At 41.6% G+C, this 19,728-nt stretch overlaps 1 protein-coding gene across 2 annotated transcripts in view; it reads left to right on the forward strand.

Moving 5' to 3' along the window:
- Window positions 1–19,728, forward strand: part of UTP20 (UTP20 small subunit processome component) — a 63,362-nt gene that overhangs the window by 3,072 nt on the left and 40,562 nt on the right. For both annotated transcript variants that reach the window (XM_050969705.1, XM_009086631.4), the window contains exons 6-19: window positions 902–983; window positions 2,087–2,224; window positions 2,609–2,764; window positions 4,338–4,484; window positions 4,982–5,116; window positions 6,518–6,595; window positions 7,216–7,394; window positions 9,345–9,500; window positions 10,028–10,116; window positions 15,626–15,731; window positions 16,910–17,060; window positions 17,442–17,504; window positions 17,812–17,970; window positions 18,958–19,034. In XM_050969705.1, the coding sequence (XP_050825662.1) occupies window positions 902–983; window positions 2,087–2,224; window positions 2,609–2,764; window positions 4,338–4,484; window positions 4,982–5,116; window positions 6,518–6,595; window positions 7,216–7,394; window positions 9,345–9,500; window positions 10,028–10,116; window positions 15,626–15,731; window positions 16,910–17,060; window positions 17,442–17,504; window positions 17,812–17,970; window positions 18,958–19,034 (1,716 nt within the window). The remainder of the gene's footprint in view (window positions 1–901; window positions 984–2,086; window positions 2,225–2,608; window positions 2,765–4,337; window positions 4,485–4,981; window positions 5,117–6,517; window positions 6,596–7,215; window positions 7,395–9,344; window positions 9,501–10,027; window positions 10,117–15,625; window positions 15,732–16,909; window positions 17,061–17,441; window positions 17,505–17,811; window positions 17,971–18,957; window positions 19,035–19,728) is intronic.

Raw genomic sequence — 19,728 nt, forward strand, 5'->3', positions numbered from 1 at the left:
TGGATTAATGCTTCAGTATACTTTTTAGCATGCTTTCTCAGCTTTTCTCAGAGAAGAACTGGCCAAGCTCCAGGCAGTTACCAAATGCAGGGACTTCTGGCCTTGGGGAGTTCCTGAGCTTCAGATGCTTGGAGGCTGATTTTGTATGTGCTTGTGTTTTTAAACCTTTCCCAAGTATCTGCTTTTGGCAGCTGCTGTAGACTGAGCATGTGGCCTGACCCAATGTGACTACTTGTTCAGTCTTAAATTGCTGGTTTAGCTGGGCTCTTCCTTTTGACATAGACAGTGGTTCCATGTTTCTTCCTCCTAATTTCAGTTTGGAACAGATGGAGTAAAAAACTGGTTACAGATTTTCTCCCCAGCCCAGGCTAAGCTGTCGAACATATTGAAAAATTATCTGCTCAATTTGAGAGAATCTGAGGCACCACTCCCTCAGCAATGAACCTGTGATGAGCCATCTGCCACTGTTACTGATACCAGCAAACTGCAAATATTTGTCAGCCTTGCAAACTGAATCTTTCAAAACTTTTAAGTGTACCGGAGAGCCTGTTGGCTCAACTGAAATACAAATCTGGCATATAAATCAACTTTCATTCACTTATTGCTGCTAAACATATAACTTGTAAATCTTGCTGCTGCAGTTGTATCTGTGTAGATCTCCAGATGTGAAAGGTATTTCTGATTGTGGCTTAATTTGCTTGGCACTGTCATTTGACCTCCTTTGCAAAACTCTTGTTCTTTATGCAGGGAGAGTGGAAAGGAATCTAGATGAGGGATGGTATTGGACAGGTTATTAGTGTTGGTAAAAAGTGGTAATGTAAACTGGAGACAATATTTTTAACCAGCTGATGGCAATTCTTGCGTTGCCCCTAAGACAATGGGTTATTTTGTGTCTTTGTAGCCTGTACAGCACCCTGCTGGCTCACCACAAACTCCACATCAGAAACTTTGCTGCTGAAAGTTTTGTCTTTCTAATGAGAAAGGTAAGTGGGATGTTTGTACTTTGATGCTATCTTCATTTTGAGATGGTTTTTGGACTCAATGTGCAATGTTAAATTTTCTCCAGAGGAAGGTTATCAGAGCCTGAACTGGCATACAGTGTGTCTTGAGTTGTCATTTTTTTGTCATTTTGTTGGGTTGTTTGATGTTTTTTTTTTTGTCATACTGAGAATGTTATGCATTCTATGTCAGTGGTGGCAAATAGAGGCCTTAGCACTCTCTGTTTAGAGACATTAAACCAAATGCTTGTCATTGGTTTATCTAAAATGACTAGAAATAGTAAGGTAATCCTGCTGAAGGGAGGCTTGGATTTGTTTAAGCACATTTACCTGCTGGCTTTTTCACAAATACTTAAGGGCCCTTATAGAACTGAAATTCTTATGACGTTTTTCCACTCCTGAAGATCACTGTATGTAACATTCCCAGGAAGACCTGCCAAGATCAGACAGCAGCTTTCAGGAAGTAAGGAAAGGGAGTGTTAATTGTTGGGTTTTCTTTAGGTAAAACATACAAAAGCCAGGATTCCTTAGACTGGCTAGCGAGTTTGAGTATCCTCATTTTTGTCTTAAGTTGAGAGAACTTAATAAAGCATGTTCATTTGCTTGGTTGTTTTTGGAAATTTCTGAACTTTAAGTTAAATCCTCAGAAACTGAGGTGTTTACAATATTGGACCAGAAGTCCTGCAGTATTCTCAAGTGTGGTTCTAGTTTTGGACTACTGGATTCTGTGTTCAGCTGATTCATGTCTTTTTCTCATCAGCACAGGGACTTTTTCATTTCAGTTGTGACCAGTTTAACAGTGCATTTATGCATGTGTTTAAATGTGCATGAGAAGAATGAAACCCATATATTTCAGCTGCAGTGACCTCAGCAGACCTGTATACATTCTGGGGTTGTGGGAGATGTACTGACTGAATAGCTGATCAGATTTATTCTTTGAATTTCCTTGTGTGGTCACAGAAATAATGAGTTTGAGCTGTTGTGGGAAGGCAGGACTAGGAGAACAGCATGGTGCTGTGGAGCCTTTTGGTTGTCCATCTGGCAGCTCTGAATAGAAGATAATGGTTTTTTCTCCTTATGTTTTGTAGGTTTCTGATAAAAATGAACTCTTCAATTTAATGCTCCGTGACCTGGGGGAGCACCCTGAAAAGGTGGAAGGTGTAGGACAGCTGCTTTTTGAGATGTGCAAGGGTGTTCGAAACATGTTCCACTCCTGTGCAGAGACGGTAAAGACAAGATTGCTGCTTTAGCTGTCACTGTAATGGGCCTTAGGCAGTGCTCACTGAAACCAGGGGTCTTTTCTCCTTCACCTCAGTGGCTCCTTGGTGAGAAGCCTGTTGGTAATTACCTGGTAGAATCTGAAAGCGTACTAAGAATATTTTTGGAGACAGGAAGGTTGTTTTACATAATTCCTCTTCAGTATTCCTGTATGCTGAAATCACACTTCTTGCTCATAGTTCAGATTTTAGGTGATAGCCTATTTTTTTTCTCAACTCTAAAAAGAATTGAGATCACTGGAATATTTAAGCAATACCTTGCACTAATTAGTTATAGGATTGCTAGATTTATTTTCTGAGTGTAAGAACACAATATACTCTTTTCCTGTGCAGGCTATGAAGTTAATTCTGGTGAAGCTGGGGCCTATGACCGAAGAAGAAATTGAGCTACCATGGGTAGCTGTTGGAGAAGCCTTCAAGCAAATGATCAGATCAGCTGCAGTGCATATCCATAAGGAGCATTTTGACATTGTCTTCAAGTGCCTGGAGGTACACTGATTATTTTTCTTCTTACTGTTATTTTTTTATTCATGAGTGACTGAGAAAAAATTCTGCACTTATTGAGGAAAGTGTTTGTGTTTTACTGGACCAGAAATGGAGTTTTATCTGCTTTGGAAACATAAAATACAGAGTCATGGGAAAAATTCCACCCTTCTTTTCTAAGCTCAGAGTTACCCTGGTGGCTGTTTTGTGACTGAGAAGGGAGCTACTGCAGGTGAGACTTGGAACTCAGTCCTATGGCTGGGCAAGGATGGTTTGTACATCTGCCTTTGCACACATTGCAGAACCCTTGCTGGAATGTAGTGCTTGTTTTATGTTGCTGAACTATTGTTGGTTCAAAACCATTTTATGACAGTAAAAGGGAAGCTTTTTGCCCTTCAGATCTTTTTAAGGCAAAGAGTTGGGTTAAACCTGCAAATCCAAGTTTGAGCCTTGCAGCCAAGTACTGAAAATCAGAATGTTTTCAGTCAGGATGTTCCTCTGTTGCTGCTTGGGGGTTACACTCTGGTTTGAAGGAGTACAGCTGAGTGCTGTGGGCTGTGCTGTGTTGGATCAGGGTGATGTAGAATAATCAGCAATGACACAGCATAGCAGTGTGTTTTACTTACCTGACCAATATTTTAAAATTTGCAAAGATTTGCTAAGGGGGATTGAAGCCTCTTACAACTGACAGCAGACTCTGCCAGTTGTGCTCCTGAGAGGGATGAAATGGGAAACTGCAGGAAATGATTCACATGAGCTTTTTTAGGGTAGTCCTTCCAGCATGGGTAAATAACTCCTATTGGTTCTTTCTTGAGACTGCTTTCCTGTGACTAACCAGTTTCCTAGAAAATCCCATCCTGTTCCTCTAGCCTCACTCAATATGATAAGCAGTTTTAACCTGACTGTCATTAGCTACAGATTTGTTTATCTCTGAATATTTTGTATCTCTGAGGTTTCTTTGGCGCAGCATCTGCAATTGTTACAAAATCTTGGAAATTTGTGACTTATTTCCTTTTAGTTTTAATGAGTCTTTTTTCTTTTACCCTGGGAAATGATGGATGCACAGGGATATCTTGCTCAGAGGGAAGTATTCATGTAGTCTGTGATAGCTGTCTAAATTGGGTTCAATTTGTTGGATCAAGGGTAGGGGTTTTTGATGTAGAATGTAAATGTTATGAGTAATCTCTCAGCATCCACATTAGCAAAATTATGCATAAAGTGTAAAAGTACTTACATTCTGGTAATTCCAGTGAAAGCTGGGTGCTTCCAAACCATTGGGGGTGTTGAACTCAATATTTCTATTTCCTACTGTGTATGCCAAGTGTCAGCCTTTTTGGGAACCCTCATTTTAGGAGTTCCTTGTGTTTCTGTCCAAGGAATCTGGGATGTGTTTTTACCTAAGGGAAATTTCACAGTGTTTCTGCACAGTTTAATTTGTGGAATATGTATGAAAGAGCCAGTAATAGTTTGTTGGGCAGCTGAGATACTGATTCTTCAGAATGTCTTTCAAATAGCAGTAAGTGAAACAGAGTCTGTTCATTTATCTGAAGCATTTAAGTTCCATATTTTATTTAAACAGGAGTCACTCCTAGATTTGCAGAGGAAAATAACGAAGGTCAACTGCTCTGTGGCTTCAGAGCAAATGGAAAGGATTCTGCAAGCTTATCTGATCTTAGTGGAACATGCAAATGGATCTAAAATCTCACTGCCTGAAGATGTCTGTCAGGTAGGTCAGACTGGCACTTAGATGTGTCAGAGAAGTATTGTTTGAATATGAAAGAGTGTGGCCAGCTGAAGCATCCATACATATTTCTGATGCATCACTGGCCTTGGGATTTGAGTGAACAGAGACATACATATATTTTGAGTAATGCTACCTCTCTGATCCGGTGAGATTTTACCTCTGTATGGTAATGCTGGTGTAGCCCAGCTTTAAATGAGCAGTGGGGAAAATGGGCTACTGCTTGTAGAGTCTGTTCCTGCCACTGTGGAGGAGATCCCCCCCGTGTCAGTGGTATAGAGCAGTTCTGCCAGATTCATATACATTTGACCCCATTAGGCTAGATTTAGGGCCTTCAAACTTCAGTGGGGCTATTAGGATTTGTTTCTGTGGGCTGAAGCTTAGAACTCTCTGGCCCTCCTGGTCCAGGGACTGTCCAGGCCATTCAGACCAGATAATGATTATCTTCGTGGACAAATATGAGTTCTCTCTTTTCATTTCAGGTTTTAATAAAAATGTTACAGACACCATATCTCTCATCATCTTGCTGCAAGATGCTGCTGAATGCCATTTCTGCATTCCTGCTGGCGGAAAATGTTTTGTTGCCAGATTCTTTGACCAAGGAAGCTATTCAGAAGGTAACAAGGATTGCTGCATACACAACAAATCCCAGTCTTCAAATTCCCTACAGCAGGGTGATTTCTGGACATTCTATTTCAGGCTAGGAAATATGCTATAAGGTTCCCTTCAGCCTTTTTGCACAGATAATGAAGAACCTGCCCAATGCCTTAAATAAAGTCTGATGAGTTGTTGAGATTACCTGACAGTCTTGCACAGGCTGTCAGTATAGCAGTGTCACCATGGCAGACATCATTGCAATGAAATCCAGGCTCTAATTCAAACACCTGCAGCCTCTAGACAAAGGAAGGAGGGCAGTGAAGGAATGCATCCTGCCTATGGTGATAAAGCAGATCACTGAGTCAAACTTAGTGAAAAAAAATAAATTCATTAAGTTTCCAAGCATTTAATGAGCATGCCTTAGCCTTGTGAACAAGGTTCACACAAGTGCAGTTCTGATTTAGAAAGTATAGGGGTAAGCATATTTCAGTACTACCTTTGCTCCTGGAGCATTGACATTATTAGCTGCATACATTCCTATCAAATGTAGTGTTGCAAAGATCAACAGGAGATTATACTATGGAGTCTGATTCTTTAGTTTTCACGTTGCAGTAAGTTATAACTTTGCAATTAACAGTGTGGACCATAGTTGTAGTATGTGTAAAAAAATATTTCAAATAAAAATGCTGCACGATTTACAAGGGGAAAGCAAGACTTGCAATTGTTTAAAGAAGATCAAATTTCATCTGGTCTGCTGAAGTAAGATTGGTTTTGCCTGTGGCATGAGGCCAGTTTTGCTCAGCAGACTTCTTCAAACATTTGAGGATATTTCTGTGGGCTTCTATTAAACTGGAGGAGGCTTAAAGCTGTCCTTGTGTTCTGAAGGGTCTGGGAAAGAGAGATGTGGGTGTGTCTTTTGTCTTGGCTTTGAGGAGTACTGATCCTGGGTATCTCAAAGGACTGTTCTGTTTTGGATCCTTCAAAAGCACAGAGGTTTGCTCTGCCCATGAGGTAGTAAACTTTCTGCAGCCTGGTACACAGAAAAAATGCCGAGTTGAAATATGTTTTGGGCCTAAGCTTTTTCCTAACAGTTACTGTGTCTGTGCTGCAGTCCTAGAACTTTCAGCTTCTATTTTCCACATCACACTGAAGAGATAGCTCAGTTGTCTTTGCACAGAGACAGTAGGATCCAGCAGTGTTTGTCAAATAGGGTTGTGTCAGTAAGGTTTGTCAAAAAGGACTGTGCATTTCTGTACCTGAATTGTCACTTGGAAACAATGCTGCTCTGTGTGCTGGAATTAGCAAGAGGGCAAGGCGGAGTATCTCAAGAGTTCAAAGAATGCTTGATTTGTATACCAGAAAACATGTCCCATGTGTATGAAATGTCTCTCATTCTGCAATCTTTCACTTGTATTTTGCAGGTATTTGCAAGTAAATTTGAACGGCATTTTCTTTTGGACTTCTCTGAAGCGATGTTTACAATGAAGCAATTTGAGAGGGTAGGTGGAAGTGATTGTGCATTATGTTTATTTTTGTTGCTAAAGGGAACTGGAGAATCCACATATACTTACTTGCCTTGAATGCTGAAGGATTGTTGTGTATTGACATGATGTTTATTTAAACTTCTGTTATGATCTGATAAGAGGAAAGAGGTTACTTGTGCTATTGTGTTAAAGTTGTTAAGGGTTCTTAGAGCTGGAGAAGGTGATAAGTATCTGTTCACAAAAAGAAGCTTGTTAAGAGGGTGAGTGTGTTGTGGATGGGAGGAAGAGAGTGAGTTCTGGAGAAACCAAGTGGAAATGAAGAATGAGCCGTATAAGTGGTGATCTGGGAGGAATCAAATTAATTAAATGGAATGGGAGGTGAAAGCCAAGTCAAGAATCTGGAATGTCCTGATAAGACTGGATTTGGTGCAAAATGAGTTTTTGCATTAAATTACAGTCCTTGCTCTTATCTAGGGGCCCCAGAACTGCTAAGTCCAATGCTGTCCTGGCTTATTTGTGATCATTTGGATTTCCCTGTGGTTAGTGTCAAGAGGTTTTTGTGGATTTGATGATGATTAAAAGACTTTCCAATCTCTGACTTATTTTCTTTTTTTTCTTTTTTTTTTTCTCTTCAGCATTTTCTCCCATGCTTTCTAGAATACATTGAACATTGCTTCTCTGGCACAGATGCCATTGCAAAGGATGAGGCCGTGGCAATGCTGGCTAAACTCATTTTGGTGAAAGCAGAGCCTCCTACCATTGGTTCAATGGCATTTGAAAAGTATCCTCTTGTCTTCACTGAAGCATCTGTCAGGTGAGACTTGTCAAGTTTAGGGAACGCTAGATGTGTCTGTGTGGCTCTAGGCCTGAAGGCAGTGCAGAGCACATAAAAGTTGCCCTCCAGTGTTTGCTGGAGTTGTGTAAAATGGCAGCATTGCTGGCAGATTTGCAAACCAAATGATATAGCAGGACATCACTTTCCTTTTTGAAATCATATGGGAAGAGATACTGCTTTGGAAAGGTGGTCACTGATAGAAACAGTGTTGTGGTGCACAGATGATGGGCATCTGTTACACTATCATGCAAACTGCATCCCTTGGCAGTTAATCTTCATAGTGAGTGCAGCAATTCAGCTTCTCATCATTGCTAACCTCCTGCCTGTGCCCCAGCTTTCTTCCCTGTATGCATAGGTCTTGTCCAGGAGCTTTCTTGGCAGCAGTACAATAGTCTTGCCATAGAGCACAGCTGGATATCAAAGGACATGTAATTAATCCAGAAGCAGCACTGTGCTGGCACAGCTTGTCTGCTTTTAGTTGCAAACCTAGTATGGTTGCAATGAAGTGGTTGCTTTCCCTGGAGCCTCTTTAGAGAATTAGGGGTAACCACTGAAGCACAGAATGACCATTGCTAATCTAATGATAGTGATTTTTCTAACAATTTTAACTCAGCTAATTCAAAACTTTTGACTTTGTATTGCCTTTTATGTAAGGTCTGTTTTTTCCTTTAAGCAGTCTACTCTGTGTGGTTTTTTTCCTATTTTTATTTAATAGTAGTGGAAGCACTGAGGTTTTGGGAACAGAAAGTTGAGTCAAAATGATTAAATTTGGTTTTCTTCCCTTGTTTTCTTTGTTTCTTGATCTCTCTATTTTTTCAGTGGTTTGGAGCACAGAGCTGCAAGGACCTTGGTCCTGCTTGGACTGGTTTTTTGTGCTCTTGGAATGTCAGTGGTGTAAATTACAGTCAGGAGACATCTCAAGAGTTGCATACTCCATCTCCTACCTAGTTTTTAAATACTCCAATTCTGGAGATTTCTGAGCTGCCTCTGGCAGCCTGTGCCAGTACTTTGATATCTTTATACTTACACAGGTGTTTTTTTATTTATTTGGGCTTTTTGGCTTTTGGGTTTTTTCTGGGGTTGTTAGGGGTTTTTCCCCCAGTCCTCAGTGTATAATTTCAACCTTCTTTACAGCAGTTTAAATCCCTTGCTGCTTATCTTATCTGCTGGAAACATAAAGAGCAGAATATTTCTTACTCTTTGCATCAAGCTTTTAGAAATAGCAGGCTTTCATCATCAGACATGTCTAAGATCTTCTTTCTCTGGACCAACAATCCTAATTCCTTGAGGTTTATCTCATAAATGTATTTTCTTAAGCCTCTAATAATTCTTATTGCTGGCTTTTTATGAGCTTCTGTATTTCTTGAAGTGAAGCCTATGCAGCCTTCTGACTGTGATCTTGCAAGCACTGGGTGGAATGGAAAGATTGCTGTGCATGGAGTGTGAAGGAGTCCTGTTCATATGTTCCAGTATGGTGTCAACCCTTTCAGCCTGCAGATAGGCTTGATTTGGGCTCACCTTGTGATTCCATTTAAGTCCCAAAACTTTTACTTCACTGATTGTTTTCTATCTATGTCAATGTTATCATGGTTTATTAACAGCAGTTATAGAGATGACTCTCAAGTGTTCCTGGAGTCTGTATGTCCCAGTTGTGAGGGTGTCCAACTGAGAACCAGTGTCTTTTCTTCTAGAAATATTATTTGAACTTGAAATGAAGAGCTGACATTTCTTGTGGGCCATATTTTGTGCTCCTCAACATGACTAGATGATGTTTTGTGCAGTAGAGAACATTTAGAAGAAAAAAACTCTCGTGTTATTCAAGTCCTTTTTGCTCGAAGTAAACAACATAATTTTGAATATTATAGGAGGAAAAGGAACAATCTCTGATATGCAGTGGTGAATTACTAAAAATTTTTGGTTTATTTTTAGCTCTAATACAAGGCAACAAACAAGTAAAAGACAAGGAGGAAAGGCAGGAGTACCAGTGTTGGATCACGTACTGTCTTTAATGCATTTACCAGAGAAGGAAGACATCACTGACCTTTCACAGTCTTGGGTTGCCTTGGTTGTACTACCACATATTAGGTAAGGGATATTCTAAGGTACTGTTCATGTATTTCTGTAGTACTGTCTACTTTCTTACTGCCTGTTAGCTCTCTTTCTGTAAGAAATCACTTTACTAAGGAAAGGACAGTAAGTGCTAGTGCTAGGCTCAGGAAATTGGGGTTAGAAGACAAAAACAAGTGCTGCATGGAAATTCTGGGAGTCAACAGTAAAGCCGGGAATAGAATATCAGCTTCTTGATTGCCTACTCACTAAATTTGGTGCTTTAATGTATAGAGATGTTCTTGACACATTTCAGTTTTTGTGTTTTAAGCACTATCCTCTCTCAACAGTATTTTTTTCAGTAAGTATTGAAGGACTAGTTAGAAAGGAGATGCAGTGAATGCTACATCTTAAATTGTGAGTCAGAAATAGCAAAAACATTTTGCTGCTGTTTTCAAACTTGGAATGAGCTACCTGTAATTGAATAGAGATAAATGGGATAGAAAGCTTTTATATGTAGGTGTCAGTGGAACAGAAATAAAAGTCTTCGCGTTTATTTTGAGCAGACCAATGAACAAAGATGACATTCTGCCTCATGTGACGAGTTTTATAGACTCTCTCTTCACAGCCATTGACAAAGGAAGCCTCTGCAAAGGTCAGTTACAGTTACTTCCTGTTTATTTGCTTTTTGTTGATATACAAAAAAATAAAAGCAGTTTTTCTGATTGCACAAAGCATGAAAATGAATAGTGGTAGCATTGTATCCAAAATTACCAGCTTGACTTAAACTAGAAGAGCAAAGCTTGGGAGGAAACCACCTTCAGGATACAATGGAGGAACATTTGCTGTTCATAATAATGATGGGGTGACAGATGTCCTGCATCGTGAAAGACAGAGGTAATTGGGAAGGAAAAGAAGAAAGTAAGAAAAAAAAAAGAGGGAGGGAATCTGACTAAATTAAATTCAGGCTGAAGCTGTCAAGTGAAGGAGAGACTATTGACTCATAAGCTCCAATTCAAACCTGTAGTGCAAAGTTTAGGACATTAGCATCTGTTAGTTAATAGCTACTCATCAATGACAGCTATAAACTGCAATTAAATATCATTGTCTCAAACCCTTTGAGCTCCATGTTGGGTGCTAAAAAAGACTGTGGTAGTTTAACCCCAGGTGGCAACTAAGCCCCACACAGCTGCTCACCTGCTCCTACTTGCCCAGTGGGATGGGGCAGAGAATCAGAATAGCAAAAGTGGGAAAGTTTGTGGGCTGAGGTGAAGGCAGCTTAATAGGTAAAGCAAAAGGTACACATAGAGGCAAAGCAAAACAAGGAATTAATTACCACTTCCCATGGGTGGGCAGGAAACTTCAAGGAAAGCAGGGCTCTGCCATGCATAATGGTGACTTGGGAAGATAAACACTATCAATCAAACATTCCCCACTTTATCTGCTGAGCATGACCATATGGTTTGAAATACCTTTGCTCAGTTGGGGTCAGCTGTCCTGGATGTGTTCCCTCCCAGCTCCTCATGTGCTCCCTGCCCACTCACTAGTGGGCTGGTATGAAAAGCAGAAAAGGCCTTGATGCTTTGTGAATGCTGCACACTGATAACAAAAACATCCCTGTGTTGTCAACACCATTTTCAGCACAAATCCAAGGGCCTCACACCAGCTGCTATGCAGAAACTCAGCTCTATCCCAGCCAAAACCAGCACGTTCTCTGCCTGTTATTTAATACCATTTATGTCATACTCAGGTACCACCCTATCCAATGCAACCTCATTATCCACCTCTTCCCCTCCCATCCTTTGATATAATTTCATTCCCTTAGTCTGTGGACCACCCCTGTAAAATGTTCACAGAATATCTGCTGAGTTCATTTAATCCATGAATCTGGGTTCCATCTGTTATGGTGGTCACTCAGGACAGGAGAGTTGGTGTCTTGAGTGGAATTGTTTGCCACCAGAGCCAGCTCATGTTAATTCACTGCTGCACTTGCACTGCTTCTTCTAAAGCTTGTCTTCCATAGGTTTGGGTGCTATAGTAATTCCTACAGCATGCAACAAACCCTTCAACAAGCAACTGAAATGGGTTGCAACAATTTAAAGTTGTATCTGTTATAATCTCCACCCCAGTCCCTTTTGGCTAGGCCACAGGGCTTAACATTGCAGTGAGCTCTTCTCCTTGCCCCTGCTTGGGTTTGAATTTACCCACAGTCTTGTTAGGGGAGTACTTGCTCCAAGTGGAGTCTTACCTATGAGTCCCAGTTTCTCCTGGGGTATACCTGCTGTGGTGTAGACTTCCCCAGCACCACAGGTGTTTTGGGGTGCACCTGTTCCAGGGCAGCCTTATCCGTGGGCCACAGTGCCTTCAGAGATACACCTGCTCCAAATGTGGCCTTGCCCATGGCTGCTCTCCCTCAGGAGTGTACCTGCTCTGTCTTGAACTTGTCTGTGGCCACACACTTTGAGGTGCTCCAGCATGACCTCATGCATAGCTGGTGAGGATTCACGGTGTACCTGCTGCAGCATGTACTTACCCACAGGCACAGATGCTTCAGGTGTACTTTCTCCAGCATGGATTTACCCTTGGGTCACAATTCCTTCAGAGGTACACCTGCTGCAGCATAGACATAACTAAAGCCATCGTTGCTTTGAGATGTACCTCCTTTGTCATGGACTTAGCCACAGCCAGAGATGCTTTGGGATGTCCTGCTCCTGTGTGGACTCGTCCACAGGTCACAATCCAATTGACTCAAGTTCACTCTGGAGTTCCAGCCTGGCTGGTACAGGACAAAAAGAGCAGCACTGCCCTGGCTGTTAGCAAAATGTTCCCAGGTACAGAGAAGGGTGCTAAGCAGTACAGCACTACAGCTGTCAAAGCAAAAAGCAGTCACTAATAAGCAGTGGCTGCTAATATACAGGAAGACAAGCAAGCCTTTTGGCAGGCACAGAAGCTTGCTAATTAATATTAATATCTAAGCAGCAATAACAGCTATCAATCAGGCTTCAGTCTAGCACATTGCAGCCTTGCACTGCTCAGGCTCTATGTGTGCCAGAGGCACACTGCTGTTTCTTCTAACCTTGCAAGCCCCATGTTGGGTACCAGAAAGAAGTGTTGTATCTTAACCTCAGCCAGCACAGCTGCTTGCTTACTCAACAGGGATGAGGGGAGAGCATCAGAAGGATAAAAAGGGAGAAAACTCAAGGGTTGAGATATAGATAGTTTAACAGGTAAAGCAAAAGCCATGCATGCAGGTGAAGCAAAACAAGGAATTCATTCACCACTTCCCAAGGGCAGGCACGTGTTCAGCTATCCCCAGGAAAGCAGGGCTTTCATAACAGTTACATGGGAAGACAAATGCCATGCCTTCTTCTTCCCCTGTTTTAAATGCTGAGCATGGTGCTGTATGAAGGAGATATCTCTTTGATCAGTGGGGTCAGCTGTCCCAGCTGTGTTCCACTAGTAGAGTTAGTTTTCATCATGGTGGCTGGTATGGGCTGTGTTCTGGATTTGTGCTGAATACAGGGTTGATAATACAGAGTTGTTTTTGTTACTACTGAGCCTACTGCTGCTGCCAAGGCCTTTTCTGCTTTTCATGGTGCCATGCTGGCAAGGAGGCTAAGGGTACATGGCAGGCTGGGAGGAGGCACAGTCAGGACAGGTGACCCCAACTGACCAAAGGGATACTCCAGGCCTTATCACTTCATGCTCAGTATATAAATTGTGGGGAAGGAGGAGGAAGGGAGGGGATGTTTGAAGTGGTGGCATTTGTCTTCCCAAGTCACCACTACATGTGATGGGGCCCTGCTCTCCTGGAGATGGATGAACATCTGCCTGCCCATGGGAGGCAGGTCCTTGTTCTCTTTTGCTTATGTGCATGGCATTTTTGCTTTATCTCAACCCACAAGTTTTCTAGCTTTTACCCTTCTGATTCTCTCCCTGATCCTGCTGGTGGGGGAGTGGGCAAGTGGCTGCAGAGGGTTTGGTGGCTGGCTGGAGTTAAATGACAACACCCCTCCCAATGCCTTGTGTACCTCCAGCCTCCCCACTGGTGGAGTGGGGTGAGAAGCAGGAAGGGAGCAGGAAAGCCCTTGGTGCTGTGTGAGTGCTACTCACTGCTAACAGAAACATCCTTCTGTTATCAACAGTTTCCAGCACAAATCTAAAACAGAGCTACATACTAGATGCTATGAAGAAAATTGCCTCTACTGACCCAAGTGACACCACCAATCTTTTCTCCAGGAAGTGATGGTCGTTGGTTGTCTTCCCTCTCTGGCCAGAAAAAAAAAATTAACTGAGCCTGCATAGAGCAGGGCAGTTACTCAGAGAGCTAGAAAGTATTTGACCTTGTGGCAAACTATAAACAATTTTTAGAATGCTCCAGGTTGAGTGTTCATTGTTCCTTTGTTTGTAAGGGCTGTCTGTCATTTTCCATTTATAATGCCTTTGGTAATATTCCTAAATGTATCCGCCAATCAGGTCTATTGCTTCTTCTTCTTTAAAGAAGCTTTGTCAAGCATTTAGGTCTTTCTTTTATCATATTTGCAGGTTTTTCTTGCTGTCATGATTGTTTTATTGGTAATGTACTTAGCCTAAAAAAGGAATATTTAGAATTTTTTTGTTTGGTCTCATCTTTGCTGGCAGTAGTAGCAGCACTGCTCAGGCTCTGTGTGCATGCCAGAGGCACATTGCTATTTCTTCCTTTTTTCATAAGGGAAAAGAAAAGTAAATGCATCCTCAGTCCTGTACTCATGCCTTCTGTTACCCATGTTATACTTACTTGCTTGTTTTTCTTCACCCTTCCCCCAAACTAGTGTTCCTGGATACTTTTTTCATCCCCTGGCATTCTTTCCACCTCCATGATTCCTGCAGTTCCTTCATCTTCTGCTAGGACTTCAGTCTTCTCTCACTGCTTGTGCAAGGCTCCCAGCCCTGTACTCTATTTGACCTTCCTGCCCTCTGAGCCGTGAGCCAAAGTGCACGTTCCAGAACTGGGTGGTTTTGGTGTTCTGGTTGCTGTGGAGTGCAAGGAAACAGGATTGAAAACTGGGTCAGAGCAACAGCAAGTTATCTCTGGCAGCTCTTCAGGGCCAGTATGGAAGTGCTTTCCTTATTGATCACACAGATGTGTCTGTAGTGAGGTGGGAGCTGCTGTCTTTGTCCAGCATGGGCATACTGCTACCAAAGGCCATGCAGATTGCAGCCTGGGAACTGTCCTTACACTATGCAGATAGATGCAGAAAGTTTCCTCCTGTCATTACTTGATGTTTCTTCTCTCTTTGAGGAGATCCTTATGGAGATTAATTATTAGCAAGATCTGGGAAATCACATACCTGGGGAATTAAGCAACTTAGAATAGAGGAATGTTTGCAGAGGAATAATAAGGATATGAATGCTCACTTCCCTTTCTTTTCCATTGGCAGCATGTAAGACAGTTAAATCTTTTAAAAACTTTCTTTCATTTGCCTGGTTTGGGAACAGTTTTTTTCAACCTGGAAATAGACAAAGGAGGGGAATTACTTTTTTTTTTTTTTTAAAGCAACCTATTTGCTGACTTAGAAGTGTGATGGGAAAGGAATTGCCCTTTCTTGCCTGGCAGGGCATTGGCTATCTTGTGCTTCTGGGAAACCCTTCATCTCGAAAGGAGTCTGAAAGGTTTAGAAAGGAGACAAAATTCAGCAAACCCACCACTCATTCACTAATATATACTCAGTCATATACTCATGGGACAGCTTTAAAGATCTTACACAGTAGTGCATTGCCAAAGTTCCAGAGTTTAAAGACACCTGTGTGGTGGTGGCATCAGTATGCATTTTTGCTTTGCTTTTGCTACATTCATATCAATTTGGCAGCATTTCTTCCTTTTTTAGCAGAGTGCTGTCTGCAACTCCTGCCACAGTGCTTAGCTCCAGATCCCTGCTTTCTGCACATGTGGGTGTGATGGAAACATGCAAACTGGGAGCTGTCACAGCTTTCAGTGCTGGCTTGCTGGAGGAGGCACTTCTTTTATGTGTTATGGTTAGAAAATACACATGCCAGTTCTGGGATCCACATACAACCTTATTTCTCTAACTCCAGCCTTTTCAGGATGGGCATGCACCATACAAGCGCAAGTCACTGAGAGCTGAGTAAATTTACAAGATGTTCTTGTTCTTTCTCTGCTCCAGGAAACCTGTTTGTGGCCTGCCAAGCTGTAAGTACTCTACTTAGTTTGGTGGAATCTGCTGAAGTACTCAATTTGTTACCTGTGGAGCGTGTCAAGAGCTTGGTGACGTAAGTAAACTCTGCTGGTTCTGTGGTGCTTCATGGTTTTCCTTGGTAGGGCAAAAATTTGACTTTGCCTTTATATAAGAGCTGGTTAAATGCTTCTTTGTGTGCTGCCCGTTCTGTTGTGCTGGAGCATTGCTTCAGTATTGTGGTTATGTAATGGAGCAAAGTTGTAGGCACTTTTTCTGGAGAACTAGGTAGATGTAGTTCCTGTTCAATGACATTTTCTCTGCAAGCTGATGCTTTCTTAGCTGCAGGGTAGTGTGTCAAAAAAGTTGGTTCTAGTTTTATGTTGGAGTGCTACACTGGTTCTAGTTTTGCTTTGGAATGCTACACTTAGTGATTCTGTGTTACATTATAATGATAAAAGAGACAGGAGCGGCACTTTCTGAGCTGTGTCAAAAGCCTGAGTTTGCTCCTGGTGTTGGGATATGGATATGTTTGTGCTTGCTCCACAATGGGAGGAGATTTTGTATACTCCATTTTATTTATTTTGACTCTATTTAACTTATAATTAGAACAGAAAACTCTCTGGCTGGAGGTACAGGGAGAGAGCTGAATGCTCTCTCTAGCATCTCCAAGTCTTTGGTGGCTTGAGCTTCAAAACATCCTGTTCATTTAGGAAATTAGGGTGCTCATGTCTGAGGCATGATAGAAATAAAACAGCTTGCCCAGATCAGACAGGAATTATTGGCAATGAGCTTTAGCTTAATGCTTTCCTGTCAGCTCTGGGCAGGGGCTGTGAAACCTGCTTGGAGCAAGGGATGTGAGGTAGCAGAAGGAGGTTTCTCTGTGAGCAGACAGGATTCCTGGGGTCTCACCTATGCCTAGATTATTTCTCTTCTGTTGAAGTTGATATTGACTGAGCACCTGGGCAGTAGCAGAGGCCCTGGTGTGACCTATGCAGGTTTATTTTCTGCAGCTGTGTGTCCAGCATGCAAGTCTCAGCTTGACAAGCCTGATTGACTCAAAGGAGGGATCTCATGCCTCTTGGCCTCTCATGGGTTTTACAGCTACAAGTCATTGTGCTGGTGAAATTTAATTTCACTGGCCTGCTGGTGCAAGCAGAGTCTGAAATCATGGAATTTTCCCTTAATGTTGTAGTTATCACTACTGCCTTGTTTTTAAATACCAGTGTTGTTGCAGTGCTTTCTGTGTGCTAATAAAATCATCCATTGTTTCAGCACTTTCCCTTCAGACCCCTCTGCATTGCTGTTGGCTGATCTCTATTACACGAGGCTGGCATTATGTGGCTGCCAGGAGCCCCTTTCCCAAAAGAACCTAATGGACTTGTTTGAGAAATTGCATCCTAATATTTCCACTGGTGTTTCCAAGGTAATCTGCTGTTTTGAGCACATGCAAAGTAATTAGTATTTTAACAATAAAACATAAGTAATCTTAGTTAAATGATAAAGTCTGAAAGGAGAAGCATGAGGCTGTGTAAAGCTATTCCTTCCATAGTGTCTGCTTAGACCTGTGTCAATGGGGCATGAGTTAACAGAGGTTCCCTGTCAGCCTTGCCTCTTCCCTAGAGCTAAATTAGGGCAGGAGCATAATGCATTCACTTCTAATTGCCTTCCAGACTAGAGGAATTCATCTGTTTCTCAGCTCCAAGATGAGCCTAGTGAAATCAGTGTGCTGTACCAGACATTAACCTCTCTGTAGGTGTGTATGTGTCAGTTTATATTGCCTGACATATGCTTCTGCTTGGAATAGGTCCGGCTGTTGACAGTTCGAATTCTAAACCATTTTGATAATCCACCTTCTGCACAGATTGAGGTAGGGCAGAAGCTTTTCATTTAACATTTCAAAGCTATCTGTGTTTCATGCTTTGTGTGAAATGTTGTTCATTTTGCAGAAATAGAATGGATCTGGTCCTCTGCTTTTGTCCTTTCACATTCCAGTCTTATTTCTTTGTCCCCCACCTCCTGGTGTTTTCAGATGTGTGCCTAAATGGTGGAAACCAGAGCAAGTCCTTTGGCTTTGTTCTTTTGTCCAGAATGGCCGTGAGTCTGTATAGTTTTTTGAAGTACTTTGCAATGAGATAAAGGTATTCTAACAGAATTCATGTCACTTGTTTGTTCAGGGTGATGGCACAGGGGAATTCCAGCCAGTATTTGCCATATTGCTCCAAGCAGAACTTGTGCCAGCAACAGTGAATGATTACAGAGAAAAACTTCTCCATTTGAGGAAACTAAGATGTGACATAGTGCAGCCTGCAATACCAAGTGGATCTTTGCAGGAGGTAAGGATTTATTGTCAAAAAGCAGTTGTCACATTCCTTTATTCCAAGAGAATGTTCTTATTTCATCACATGGATTGCAGAGTTTTTAATGAGAGTGCGTCAAAAAAGTAAATTAACTCTCAGATTAGGTTTTAGAAAACTTATTTGTTAGTAGGGATCACAGATTCCATTGTCCTCGGGAGTACTGTGTTTAGTAGAACAACAGTGGTATCCAGATAAATGGCCCACAGTCAGATTAATCTGGGTTTGATATCATGGAAAGGAAGGCAAATGATTCCAGCGAGAAGCGAGATGTGAGCAAATTTAAACTCATGACCTTGCTGTGTCCTCAGTGTGGTTGAACATTGGTAGGACTCCCACTGGCCATTGGTGACTTCACTTCTGGGTCTTGCTTCAGCAGGAAAATCTTTTATGCCTGTAACTGCTGAATGTCCTCTGCTGCTGAGCTAAAGGAGGCCTCACATCCATGAGGAAGGATTGTAGGTCACTCCTTCTCCATGTAGCTCAGTGAGGAGCCAGCCTAGAGAACATGCATTAGGCCTAGTGCAGTAAGTACTTTCTGGGCAAACTCTCATCTGTCTGAGGTCCCTCATTTTGCTGAGGCAGCAATGAAGTTGGTGAGAGAGACAGTCCAGATCATCTGTGCTGAACTGCCTTTTCCATATTCATGTTATTTTGGTATAGTTATGAGATCTCAATGTAGCTTTCAGTAAATGGGTTCTAGATTTCCTCATGGAAATAAATGGGTTCTAGATATTCCACATGGGTTCTAGATTTCCTCATGAAGCTATGAGGAAATAAATGGGTTCTAGATATTCCACATGAAGAAATTATTATGTATGTGACATCCTTCATCTCTTGCAGCACTCCTGAAAACTTCTTAGACCAAAATTTCTTCTTTGAGAGAAAGAAAGGTTAGAGGAGTTTGGTTGGTCTTTAACTACTGTTTTTTGCATCTCAACAAGATGGTGTTGTATGTCATTCTAGGTGCCTCTTCGGTATTTACTAGGAATGCTGTATATTAACTTCAGCCCTCTCTGGGATCCTGTAATTGAACTTATAACGTGAGTATATGCAGTTGGATGCTGCAATCCGTAGTTGTGTCACAGGACATTCCTTTCATTCTTCTGTGAACTGAAGCTGAGGTGAAAAATGTCCAGTTTGGGGAGAGATGTGCATGAGAGCCTTCATGTGAGATCTTCTGAAATTAATTTGATCTCTCAAATCTCAGCCTGTGTAGACTCTTCAACTTACTTCCTGATTTTTTTTTTTTTTACTTTAAAGGGAACTTGCAGCAAATACAGTCAAATAACATCAGAGTTTTTAGTCAGAGGTAGCAGGATTTGATTTATGTTTCACAAATGCTTAAAGGAACAAGAAGTCTCTCTGTTTCCTCATCTGCTAACTTTTTAGTCCTTACTGGAAAACCTCTAAATCGTACTAAAGAGTAGAGAAGTCTTACCATGGTGAAAAAATAAGTGACTTCTTTCAGCATGACTTCATCTTCTTTTTTCCTCCCTTTGTTGTGTGATTAAAAAGGATGGGATTTTCCTCTTCAAACCAGTGAATTAATTAAAGAAAAAATTAAACCAGCTCTTCAAAAGATATGTCCATGGTAATTCTTCCTTTGATTCTATATGATTTGCTGTACAGAAGTCAGTGGAAAGCTTGAGAACATTTTTACTCAATTTGAGTTCATTTGAAGTCATGGGGTATAACCAGATTATTTTAATAACAGTTGACATTTGGGATCCCTGA

Source organism: Serinus canaria, chromosome 1A (genome assembly GCF_022539315.1).
Source record: "Serinus canaria isolate serCan28SL12 chromosome 1A, serCan2020, whole genome shotgun sequence".
Taxonomy (NCBI): domain Eukaryota; kingdom Metazoa; phylum Chordata; class Aves; order Passeriformes; family Fringillidae; genus Serinus; species Serinus canaria.